General features: G+C 36.1%; 1 protein-coding gene across 1 annotated transcript in view; it reads right to left on the minus strand.

Annotated features, from left to right (window-relative positions):
• The window catches only part of LOC149779945 (uncharacterized), a 74,646-nt gene that overhangs the window by 20,345 nt on the left and 40,347 nt on the right, over positions 1 to 13,954 (minus strand). Inside the window, exon 11 of the mRNA XM_089936300.1 lies at positions 5,046 to 5,171. Within this exon, the coding sequence (XP_089792426.1) occupies positions 5,046 to 5,171 (126 nt within the window). The remainder of the gene's footprint in view (positions 1 to 5,045; positions 5,172 to 13,954) is intronic.

Here is a 13,954-nt window from a genome sequence, read left to right on the forward strand (position 1 = left end):
CCTCGTTCTTCTGCTAGAAACGATGTGAAAGTAAATCGATGGTTTTGTGACCATTATGCTTATCTTTTGTCTCAAGCTAGGAAACGTAGTGTCCATCAATGGCCTAATGATTTCCAACAGTGGAAATCACAATTTCATTCACAACGTTGTCAGCCCTGTTCAAAGTAGTTAGTGATTGAAGAAGAAAATGTTTGATGTTATAGTGTTGGATTATTGTTAAAAATGTTGTTGTTTAGTGTTAAGTGATTTTTGAATAAAAAATGTTGTGTTTTGAAAAAAATGCCTTTGTCTTTTGTTTAGCTAGAAGAATGTTGGATTGATGCTCTTTCATTTCTTACTATCTCTCTCATGACATTTACTGAACGTTGCGGATCGAAAACCGTGTGGGGGATGTTTTCCTTCACGTCCGCGCTTTGACTTTAAGAACCGGTTTGTTCCCAGTCTAACCATCCATTGTCGACTCATCCTCCTACGAAGATGTGCTCCAAACTAGCTAAGCTCAACGAAGCCTACGTGAATTTGCATAGGGTCAGACACAATCTGATACCGAAGCCAGAAGAAATAGAGAATGTGAGAATGTTAAAAATCACTGAAGACCTAATAGAAGAGCTCTTCAGAGAAGAAGTGAACAGGGAAAAAGAAGAATGGACAGAGAAGTACAGACTTCAGAGACAGCAGCAACAACAGCAACAAGAACAACAACAGCAGCAGCAACCTGAAGCTGACAGAGGCTTTGTCGATTGCCGTATCGACACCAAAGAGTTCTTCTTCTCTTTCCGAAGAAGCAGACCTATTGCCAGAAAGTCTATAATCAGAGGACATCGCATTCTTAGAAACTAAAGAAAGAATGCCATAGCAAACAAAAAAAACAGCCCTTTTCAGGGCTACCCAATACTCTAGAAAAGAAATAACGATTAATTTGCCAATGTATGTGTGTGTGTGTGTGTGTGTGTGTGTGTGTGTGTGTGTGTGTGTGTGTGTGTGTGTGTGTGTGTCTATGTGTAGGTAGAGTAGTGTGAAAATAAACACTAACTCTTTATTAATAGTGGAAGTGTATGTGTTGGTGTGTTTGTGTTGGTAAGAGCTCAAGTAAGTTGGTGGAGATAGTAGATTAAAATGATATCATTTCTTAGTGTTTGGGGTGTATATTAGGGGTTAGATTGGATTGATTTGAGTATGTGGATAGTCTATTGAAGTGATTTATAAAAAAATTTTAAAATAGTGATGGGTAACATAAAAAGTGAGTGAGTGTTTCTTTTAGGTCCGCGCGTTATTGTTGATTTTGGTCATGATCTAGGTAAGATGAATTTTATGTTATTAGGGGATGTTTTCCTTCACGTCCGCGCTTTCATTATAAATTAAAAACTAATCGTCAGTTGGGCCCATCGTCGACCTGTTAACAGCAAGACAATGAATACAAGGATTGTGAAGCTGCTAGAACTCCAGATGCACCTGGAATATGCCAGGCGCATAGTAAACGATCTGTCCGCGGAGGCTATCGTAGAAGAAGCAAAAATAAAGAAGGAAGAGGAGGAGAGAAGAGAGAGGGAAGAAGAGGAAAAGAAAATAGGAGAGAGGATGACTTATAAGATACAAGAGACAGAGGATTGGGGTGCTGAAGCAAATCATCCCGCCTCTGCATTCCCCAGAAGAAAGGTGAAAGAAGACTGGGGAAGAAGATGTGTGTGTGGCGCCAGACCTGGAAGGTGCAACCATTAGATAGGTGCATCTGGAGTTGAAAAAAACAGCCCTTTTCAGGGCTACCCAATACTCTAGAAAAGAAATAACGATCCATTTGCCAATGTGAGTAAGTAGAGTAGTGTGAATATAAACACTAACTCTTTTTATGTTTCTAAGCGTATGTGTTTGTGTGTTTGTGTTTGTGTGTTTGTGTTTGTAAGAGCTCAGGTATGTTTCTGTGAATAGTAGATTATAGGTTTTTTTAGTGTTTCTTAGCGCATGTGGAGAGTATAGTTGGGGTTATATTATATGAAATGAAAAAGTAGGGGATGTTTTCCTTCAAGTCCGCGCGTTGTTGGGTCATGATCTAGGTAAGATGAATTTTATGTTTTTAGGGGGATGTTTTCCATCACGTCCGCGCTTTCACTATAATAACCCACAGTATTCGTCGTTCAAACCATTCTTCATAGAAGATGGCTTCAAATCACCTGGATAAATTTCAGTCATTGCAAGACGTCTTTGACAATTTGGGAATGATAGAACAAATGCTCGTACGATTAGTTGAAGATCACTATTCTTATAGTCCGCATAGAGTAAAAATGGAAATTAATAATTTAAGAAAAGCAAAGGATATGATAAGTGGTGTAATGAAGGAAATAAAGGAGGAGAAGGAGGATGAAGAGGAAAGGACAAGGATGACAGCATGGAATGAAAAAATTGAAAAAGAAGAACAAAATGAGAAGAGGAAGAAAGAAGAAGAGGAGGAAGAGAAGAAAGAAGAGGAGGAGAAAAAAAAGAAGAAAGAGAAGAAGAGTGTAGGTGAGAAAATAAGAAGTTGGTGGAGGAAAAGAAGAAATTAGAAGAAGAAGAAGAAGAAAACCCAAAGGCCCTTTTCAGGGCCAGCCATATTTCTCGAAAAGAGATAGTCTTTGAATTGCCTACCCTTTTTTTTAAAAAAAATCCCATGTTCAATTCCCCTTGTCCGTAGAGTGACCCACGATTTATTGCCATGTTAAATTCCCCTTGTCCGTAAAGTGGCCCACGATTTATTGCCATGTTAATTCCCCTTGTCCGTAGAGTGCCCCACGATTTTTCTCCATGTTAATTTTCCATTGTCCGTAGAGTGCCCCAAGGGGTCTTGTAATGCTAATTCCCATTGTCCGTAGAGTGCCCCCCTTCACTACTGTTGCTGATCAGTACCATACTATGGATTATAATTCAGTATCTTAAACAAATTATCATCTGAAGGGAAAAAATCCGATTTTCTTGTTTGCCAACATTTTTATACTTTGAATACATAGTAATCCAAGGAACTCAGCTATCTCAAGCACCATGCGATCACATACAAACAGTTTTATATAAAAGACCACAAACTTTAAAAGCTTCCTCTTTTTCCGCTTATAAACCTGGTGGAAATAATAATAATAATAATAATAATAATAATAATAATAATAATAAACTGCAATGTGCTTAGCTTGCTAAATGTAGTTTACTTTTTCATGTTCAGTACATGTACCTCACAACCGTTCTTTCTACATTTCCATCTTTTATATAACGTATTTATTTGTATGATTCTAAAAGATACATAATACATAGGATTTTCTGGGTTACAGGATCAAGAAGGTCATGGAGTGGGTCTTCATGTTGACGTTTAGAAATCACATTTTCATATGCATTTCGAGGTGAAATGTGGGATTTTTTAAGCACTTTATGAATATCACTTTTCTTAATTAAGTACGAAAAAATAACACGTGATCCAATGTTTACAGACAGTGGAATGGAAAATAAACATGTTATGAAATATTGGAAGAAAATTGGATTTTCATATTAATAGGGTAGATGAGAAAATAAGGTTTTGGCGGGAGTTTATATTGTTTATAGTTGTTATAAAGGTATATTTAGTATTGATCAGTCTTCTTAATTTAATAATTTGTGGTTTTTAGTTATATCATTATATTCAAATGTATGTAATTTTTTGTGTTTCTCATCTGATTCATATGTTGTGTATATTTAATTTGTTAGCTTTTCTTAATGATTATGTTATGCATATCTGTGGTTTTTACTCGACCTTGTCCAAAATCAAGTTAAAGGTGTACCTGATGTAATTTTTTTTAATCTTAACGTCAAAACAGCTGCTGCTCTCTGTGATACGTCAACCTTTATGATGCAACTGTTTGTTTGTTTTATTTTACAATTTAGTAAACAAATTCGATTCCACATGAATATTAATGGACAAATTGAAAGTTCGTACTTGCGCCTTAAAATGTATATGCACCAATTTAAGTGTTTAATTAAACAGTGGTAAAGTTTTCTCCGAATCCAAAATTACATCAGCAGTAAAGTACTCTCTCTCTCTCTCTCTCTCTGTGCACACCAGCTTCATCTGAGAAGTCATTGTCTTATGTTCTGTCCAAGTGCTCGTCGCTCCTTATCGTACTCTCCCATTATCCACAGCGACAAAAGCGTCCATTTTAACAAAATTTTACTGCATTTCTTAACATAACATACATGTGTATGCATTTTTTGATAATTTAAAAATGTATAGCAATAAAACATTCCGGATAGGTGGACTATTATTTAATATTTCAGGTTGTAAAATTAGTTCCAGACTGTGTGTGCGATACGGAATTTTAGGTATGCGATACGGAATTTTAGGTGTGCGATACGGAATCACAGACTGACTATCGCACGCCAGAACAGCCATTTAATATTAACGCCAGATCAGACATGTAATATTAAATGGGTAAGTAGACAAATTATGATTGTAATATTCACCGTTAATTTTGTCACAGATACAACCGGTTTGTAAAATTAAGTTGCTCTGTTGAACTATTTTGTCAGGAATAATGAAAACACGATGTTAATATCATCCACTCGTAACACTAGTCCCTTGGAATAGAATTTCGGTACATTACCTACTGACGGAAACTACCCACGTACCGTTACAGTGAAAAAGTACAGTGTTAAAGCGTCAACAGCCACTCACACGCTGTTTACGCAGTATATTACTAATTTTATGTCACGTGATCACGTTAGCGTAGTCTAACTATTTTTTAGACGAGGAAACCCCTACGTACGTCTAAGTTTGCCCGCCTTTGAATGCGATTTTCAGTCTTGTTAGATCGAATATATGCTTAATTTAATTTTTTTCGACATTTCGAATTAAGGAAAGAAAATGAGAGCAAAGTTATTTTTTTTAATGAATGCAGTAGAGCCTCTTTAAGGAAGAACAAATAGAGCCGTTGCTACAAGGACCCCGCCTGCTGGTACTGAATAGGGTAATTAGATAAACAACTTACACAAATACCTTACAATGTGGATGATGAAAAGACATATATATGCGTTAAAATGGTCAGATTACTAACCTTTATTCCGCTCGGTTCGCATCCCAAAAATATTGCCGATATTCCATTGATGTCACGTGGATAGTTCCCCAATACAAATGTGGAAATAGGTATGTACATTGGCAAGCTAGAGCAGTTGTCAGTCACCTTAATGATAAATACGAATATATATATATATATATATATATATATATATATATATATATATATATATATATATATATATGCATGCGTGCATGCATGTATACATACATACATACACACACACACACACACGCAAACATACATACATACATACATACATACATACATACAACGTTGTCGAGCATTTCTGCGCACCTAAGGTTTCCGTCACCAATATTGAAGCAAAATGCATACCGAATTCGTCCGATTGGCGAAAATAAAATACTGCAATGCTTAACATTTGAAAAGAGGCAATTGTCACCAGAATATTCTGTTAAAAGAATATTAATCTTGTACATACCGGATACCGCCCTTGTGTTTTCGTGACTCGCGATATGTCGGCCTATTCTGTGCGTAGCTTTTAATAGATGTAATGTTTATTAATCGGGCTATGGAAATGAAAGACATTACTTTTGACTGTTTCTGTCAGCATTTCGGTCGAACAATTAGCTCAGGTTTATAGCTGGTTTTACAAAAGTCAACGTGACAATGCCAATAAATGGCAAGAGATATAAGCAGACTAAACAGATCTTGTAAAAATATTAGTAAAGTTCAATGTTTTATAATATATTAAAAAAAACATTATGTGGAAGAGAAACAACAATGAATAGGGTCTAATATGTTTACAACGTTTTGTTTATGAGGAATTAAGAAACAGACTATACATCGGGGAATTTCTTGAGAATCCCGTTCTAGAGGCAATTTGGTACGTTGGGTAGCAGACGATTTTGTACGTGTGGAACAACTTTTTGCAACATTGGAAACTTGAATTAAGATGCAGAATTTTTTAAGGAAAACATTTCCATCTTTTATATAACGTATTTATTTGTATGATTCTAAAAGATACATAATACATAGGATTTTCTGGGTTACAGGATCAAGAAGGTCATGGAGTGGGTCTTCATGTTGACGTTTAGAAATCACATTTTCATATGCATTTCGAGGTGAAATGTGGGATTTTTTAAGCACTTTATGAATATCACTTTTCTTAATTAAGTACGAAAAAATAACACGTGATCCAATGTTTACAGAAATGACGTATCGTTGCGCAGAATTACCCGACGCGTAGAATTGGCCCACATACATACATACATACATACATATATATATATATATATATATATATATATATATATATATATATATATATATATATATATATATATATATATATATATATATATATATATATATATATATATATATAATGCATGTAATGGTGAACTGAGGTAAAAGAAATTAAAATATAAAAGTAGTCACATTACCAAAAGCAAACAAGTACATTGTTTAGAACCACTTATTTATTTCTGGTCCAAAATTGGCTTGTACAAACTTAAACAAGTAAACTAAATAAGGGCTATCCTGTATAGCCCTCTGGCCGTGTTAACAGTATACAGTCATACTGCGAGTCGGTAGATGGCCGTGTTAACAGTATACAGTCATACTGCGAGTCGGTAGATGGCGTGTTAACAGTATACAGTCATACTGCGAGTCGGTAGATGGCCGCGTTAACAGTATACAGTCATACTGCGAGTCGGTAGATGGCGTGTTAACAGTATACAGTCATACTGCGAGTCGGTAGATGGCCGTGTTAACAGTATACAGTCATACTGCGAGTCGGTAGATGGCCGTGTTAACAGTATACAGTCATACTGCGAGTAGGTAGATCCAAAGTAATCCAGAATTAAAATAATTAAAAAAATCATTGTAGATCCAACTTGACAATACTTAAGTGTGTTGTGACTCCATTTCCAAAGTCAAGGTTCAGTTTTCATTATCAGCATAATAGTCAAAATGTTTTCTTTTCTTAGCTCAGCTCTACCAGTACCCCCACCCCCGGGTCGGTGTCCGCAAATGTAAAATCATTTCGATATCCACAACCTCGCCCCATCTTAACCATTCATTCTTCAGACAAGGGAACAGAGTGGGTTTCACAGCACCTACATCCGGGCACTGGGCTAAGAGAGCTAAATTGGTACAAACATGCATTAGTTTCACAATGTTTGTAAAAAAAAATTGCATTCTGCCCCATGTTTCTGCAGCCTGTATATATACTTATATATCTGAAATCATGAAACTTGGCGAGGGAATGCATCGTAATGAGCATTACACACATGTCCAAAAATAAGTCACTAAGATCCCATATTTACCTCTTAAAGACCAAATGCCGCCGTTTATCATACATCTCACTATGCTTCCAATCAAAGTTTGGAAGAAAGGAACATGATTTTTTTTTAAACTAGCTACCATACACCGTTCTTTGAAATAATCAAGTTGTTGTAGTGTTTAACGCCATTTTTCAGCACAAGATAGGCTATACATGGCGGCCAGTATAAATGGTGGAGGAAGAACCCGGGAAAACCCCGGAAAGAACCACCCACTCACCCATCCACTCACATAACCACATTAGCCGAATGCAAAACTCGAACCCACGCAGACAGAGGTGAGATGGCAGTGATCCGTAACGGTGAGCGCTTTAGACCACTCGGCCCCTCGGGGCCCCTTGAAATAATCAAGATGTTAGGTTTAAACTACGTTCAGACATTCAGTTTCGAATTAAGAGGTACTATCCCATAATTCAGTCAATTTCGTTAGTGACTAATTTAATAACAACAACATTCGCACGTGGTACACATATTATTCTTGAGGGAATGATAGATGCAAGCTTGCTTTTTTAAATCAGATCTGTGAAGAAAAAGCGCACATTAGATACAAATAAGACTCGGGTGAATACTGATGATCAGCTGAGGCGATGGAATACTTTGAAGGGAAAATTGGGCTGAAGACATTGCTCAGATGTTTTGGCATATACAACCTTTTTGCACGTAACGGTGGCGTTGGGGCTTAAAAAGAACGGGTTAAGTTTTGTTTTGTTTATATTTCTCAGTCTCTTTTTATGGCAGAATAATCAACATAGATAAAAATTGTATACATCTATTAGTACCGAATCCATACAACAAAAGAAAATCACTTTGGCCAATATTTCACATTTAAATGCTTTGGTTATTTTTTTTAGTGTAGCTCATGGCCATGGAGGATTTTGTTTTGGCATCCTGTATGAACACCGCTCTTCCAATGATCATGAAATTTGCTGTGGCGATGCATATTCACGAGAAATAAACTATCATTACAAAAGTAAGCCAATTTGACCCACATTTCATGCTTAACTGACTTGTATTCAATTGACGATTTTTTAAAGTTTATTTCTCTAACACCGTTTGTGCTATTATCATAAAATGAAATGAGTGTATACTGAAATCAAGTTAGTTACTTATTACTTATTCCCCATTCAATAAGGAATAAGCAATCAAGTTAGCGATTCTATAAGGAATAAGCAATCAAGTTACCGATTCTATAAGGAATAAGCAATCAAGTTACCGATTCTATAAGGAATAAGCAATCAAGTTACCGATTCAATTAGGAATAAGCAGTCAAGTTACCGATTCAATAAGGAATAAGCAGTCACGTTACCAATTCAATAAGGAATAAGCAGTCAAGTTACCGATTCAATAAAGAATAAGCAATCAAGTTACCGATTCTATAAAGAATAAGCAATCAAGTTACCGGTTCAAAAAGGAATAAGCAGTCAAGTTACCTATTCAATAAAGAATAAGCAGTCAAGTTGCTAATTCAATAAGGATAAAGCAGTCAAGTTACCAATTCAATAAGGAATAAGCAATAAAGTTACCGGTTCAATAAGGAATAAGCAGTCAAGTTACCGATTCAATAAAGAATAAGCAAACAAGTTACCGGTTCAATAAGGAATAAGCAATCAAGTTACCGATTCAATAAAGAATAAGCAATCAAGTTACCGGTTCAATAAGGAATAAGCAGTCAAGTTACCGATTCAATAAAGAATAAGCAGTCAAGTTACCGATTCTATAAGGAATAAGCAGTCAAGTTACCGATTCAATAAAGAATAAGCAATCAAGTTACCAATTCAATAAGGATAAAGCAGTCAAGTTACCGATTCAATAAGGAATAAGCAATCAAGTTACCGATTCAATAAGGAATAAGCAATCAAGTTACCGATTCAATAAGGAATAAGCAATCAAGTTACCGATTCTATAAGGAATAAGCAATCAAGCTACCGATTCAATAAGGAACAAGCAATCAAGTTACCGATTCAATAAGGAATAAGCAATCAAGTTACCGATTCAATTAGGAATAAACAATCAAGTTACCGATTCAATACGGAATAAGCAATCAAGTTACCGATTCAATAAGGAATAAGCAATCAAGTTACCGATTCAATAAGGAATAAGCAATCAAGTTACCGATTCTATAAGGAATAAGCAATCAAGCTACCGATTCAATAAGGAACAAGCAATCAAGTTACCGATTCAATAAGGAATAAACAATCAAGTTACCGATTCAAAAAGAAATAAGCAATCAAGTTACCGATTCAGTAAGGAATAAGCAATCAAGTTACCGATTCAATTAGGAATACATTTAACAGTATGAAGATTTGGAGATTTTATGGTCATATAAATGTGTGAACATTTCAGGGTCAGCGTGACAAGTAACAAATTATATAGACGAACGTGTCTGGGTACCGTGTTAAATAGCTAGATTGCGACTAGAAGACCAAATATGAGTTGATGTCCAGAAGTTGATATCCATAGAAAGGTGGGAGAGGGAAAAAAGAGAGAAAGGAATACGTCCATTTTTACCGGTTACAATGTTACGCTGGCATGCTGGACAATTGAGTTCGATCGCTCAATCGATTTCATTATGAAATTTGTCTTATCGGTATAAACATAAGGGTAATTGCATTTTGATAAACTTGACAATTATTTCTAAGAAAGTGTATCATTTAAATGTCATGTTCAGTGTTATTTTGTTTACATAATTGATTAAATTCTTATATTCTGCATACGGGTGCTCGTATTATTATTCTATATCTCTGCTGAAACTTCCAATTATTCCACTATAAATTTCATATTTTATTTTATTATTTATTCGATCTGGGCAATAACAACGTAGTCCATCATCCTCTAGGATAAAGATAATTAAACTACCAAGTAACATACAGTTGGCTTCTTATTCCTGATTTCCAGTTCAGTGAGTAATTGTTATTATTCTAACCCAACTGGAGAAACACGAGTGGTCTTTTGGTGCCAGCTATATAAAGCTGAATTTGAGATAGGATTAGTTGTTGAGTTAGTATCTTGCTGTGCAAGGCCTGATGTATTGGCATTCGTCCTCGAAAAGTTTACTAATGACTCGTGCAAACATGAAAACAGAACAAAAGGAAAAGCAATACAAGTATGAAATTGGAGATTTCTCTTGTATAGTCATAATATTCTTAGAGGAGAATTATTTTGAGCATGTACGAGTTTAAGAGGCCTCCAGTTTGCATCGACTGTTGTTTTAACGTCCTTGGAAACGGTAAAATAAGCATCGACTGTTGTTTTAACGTCCTTGGAAACGGTAAAATAAGCATCGACTGTTGTTTTGACGTCCTTGGAAACGGTAAAATAAGCATCGACTGTTGTTTTGATGTCCTTGGAAACGGTAAAATAAGCATCGACTGTTGTTTTGACGTCCTTGGAAACGGTAAAATAAGCATCGACTGTTGTTTTGATGTCCTTGGAAACGGTAAAATAAGCATCGACTGTTGTTTTGACGTCCTTGGAAACGGTAAAATAAGCATATGGGTATCGGGTATGAAAACACGCAGAATCTGGATGGATTCTAGCAATATTTTGTACAGACTAAACCCCTAACTAGATTCTGTTTTGTACAGACTAAACCCCTAACTAGATTCTGTTTTGTACAGACTAAACCCCTAACTAGATTCTGTTTTAAACGTCTCTTGGGCAGTTTAAATCGGGAATAAGTAACTGGTTACTTATTTTTGTTTGAATCGGTAAGTGGTTACTTATTTCTTATTTAATTGTGAGTAAGGAATAAATAACCAACTTGATGTCAGTTAGATTGTATGCATTCCAATCAGTATCACTCCATTACGGCTAAAGAAAGTCGCCGTGTGACCAAGATTTCACATTTTGTTTAGGTTCAGTTTTTGCGTCCAGCTCGCGGCCAAAGCCTATATAGATACTCTTGTACTGAAATCATGAAATTTCGTGAGGCGATGCATCTTAGCGAGTACTACACCCTCATCCGTAAAGCAAGTCACTGTGACACATATTTCACGCTTCATTGATTATTTTTAAACTGTATTTTAATTATTCATGCTTGAATCATTAAACTAGACGATTGTATCCATCTCTATTAGTACAACACATGTACCAGAAAAAAATACTACTGCGACATTTTTTCAGATCTAGGTCAATATTTTTTATGTAGCTCATTACAACGCGGATTCTATATTTCATCTAGAATCATAAAACAGGATGCATCATAAAGAGCACTATTCTCTGATGGTTGACGTTGGATTATTATGGCCCCTTTCTTATGGCCCCCTGATGGTTGACGTTGGATTATTATGGCCCGTTTCTTATGGCCCCCTGATGGTTGACGTTGGATTATTATGGTCCCTTTCTTATGGCCCCCTGATGGTTGACGTTGGATTATTATGGCCCCTTTTTATGCTTATGGTTGACGTTATATTAGTAGGGCCCCTTTCTTATGCTTCAATGACTTAGGTTAAAATTTGGCGTTTCATGTTCATTTCTCAGGTACTGATCTTGCTAGAATAGTGAATTGATAATGGTGTGTATCTCTTCTAGCACCATGCCATGAGTGACGAAAGAAGTAATTCATTGTGACCTACATTTAACTTTTTACTGAGCTTAAAGACGCGTTTAACTCCAGTAGCGCGTGGACATTACTTTCTTCTTGTTTTCGATAAAAGTCGTAGGAGTAACTTGGAACCTTCAGCGACTAACATCATTATCTTACGAAAGTCACCAAAGATAGCTACGTATTAAATTTTCTTTAATAACAGTTGGCTAATAAGTCCACTGCTGCGATATGGGTGCTTGATTTTTAAGATCTCAGTCTGGCACAACTTTTAGGAATCAAACTTTCTGGTAAGACTGCACAGAACTCCTTATATCTTCCTATGTGCACTTTTCGTAAGAAAAAAGGGCACGTTGTTTTTGATTGCTTCAGATTGAAATAAGCAACAGAATAAAGACAGCACTAGTACAAGTGCTCTTATTTCTAAGATGTTAATGTCATGGTTTTTTTTTTTTTACAAATTGAAAACAATACATTGGTTGAGTCAAACAAACACCGGTCTGATTTTATTATGGAGAATTATAAACCATTTATGTCGAAAGGTTTCATATGACTTATTGGTGATCATACCAAGCCTATCCATGTCAAAATATTAAGTGACACAGCTTCTCAGAGTTTGTATTATCAGGTACTTTGCCATTATCTGAGAAGTCTTCTAGTGATAGTGTTCTTATTCAGAGAGTAGAGTGTGGCGTTGTTAGTGCTCCTCTGCATTATGTAGATTTGGCATCAGACTTGGTCTCAGAACCCGTGACCGTCAGTGCTATTACTTCTCTACTCTTGGCAATTGCCTAGCTGGAGATATGTGCGTGATGTGTGTGAGTGATTGGATTAACGTAGCTTTAACAATGTTTCAGTCATATCGATACGATGTCTGCAGTGTGACAATATATAGTGATGTCTAGCATTGTGATGCCGAAGACATGTAGCATGATGTCCCACCCATTCACATTATTCTGACCCCAGGCCGACCAGTCCTATCACTAACCTCTTAATGCTGAACGCCAAGCGAAGCAGCTGCTAGTACCATTTTTAAAAGTCTTTGGTATGACTCGGCCGGGGATCGAACCCACGACCTCCCTCATCCGAGGCTGACGCTCTAACCACTAGACCACCGGAACGGCCAGCTGGAGATAAGATTGTGGTAATCTGATTGTAAATGACGAGCCTCGATTGGATAAAAAAAGTCGATTCTGTTGAGAATGAAATCCCTAATTTATATCATGCCCGTGCGGTTACCAGGAAATTATTTCTTTATCTGACACACATTTATTGGTGAGGATATTGATGCGGTAATTTATTTTCCTGGTATTGATCACTCAAGCGGCATCGATCACAGTTATCCTCTTTTTACTATTCATCGTCTATTCTAATTAGGGTGAGAAATGACAACAATTCATTGTCAAACAGGAACAAGATTCTTAGATCTCCACTTTGTTTCAGGGGGCTATTACTGAAACTGAAGCCACACAAATAACATTTTTTTTTATTTTGTAAAAACAATGGGGTCCTTGTGAGATAATGGCGATCACATGAGGTAATCGCTGGTGATGAGTTGTCATTGAGCTATCACATTATTTTTCCAGAGTCATATCGACAGGAAATTCATAGTATAGCAATTTGGCAGATCATTTATGAGTTAGTAAGACTTATCACATGACCTTGAATAATTTGTCCGAAACTTAAAAATGACGTTTCTAAATACTGGATATTTTATCACACTTATTAAATGGTAGGAAAGCCCAGTCAGAAGGCTCATCTGCAACATATTTCTGCATTTGATGAACCTTTTAGTAGAATAATGGTAGACTATGTTGGTGTTACATAGGACCAAGTTAGGCGGCCAACAGCTGTTGACCATAATGTGTGCGTACACAAGATTTTCAGTGGCAATTCTTTTGAGGAATATTAAAATTCAAAACCATTGTAAAAGCTTTGATTCATTACACTGGACAACAAATTTTTACAAAAGTCATGTTACTGAAATAAAATTAGTCAATTCTTATCAATTTTTATGTGCTGAACACGAATATGACAGT

The sequence above is a fragment of the Sinohyriopsis cumingii genome, chromosome 16 (assembly GCF_028554795.1).
Source record: "Sinohyriopsis cumingii isolate HCF-2022 chromosome 16, ASM2855479v2, whole genome shotgun sequence".
Taxonomy (NCBI): domain Eukaryota; kingdom Metazoa; phylum Mollusca; class Bivalvia; order Unionida; family Unionidae; genus Sinohyriopsis; species Sinohyriopsis cumingii.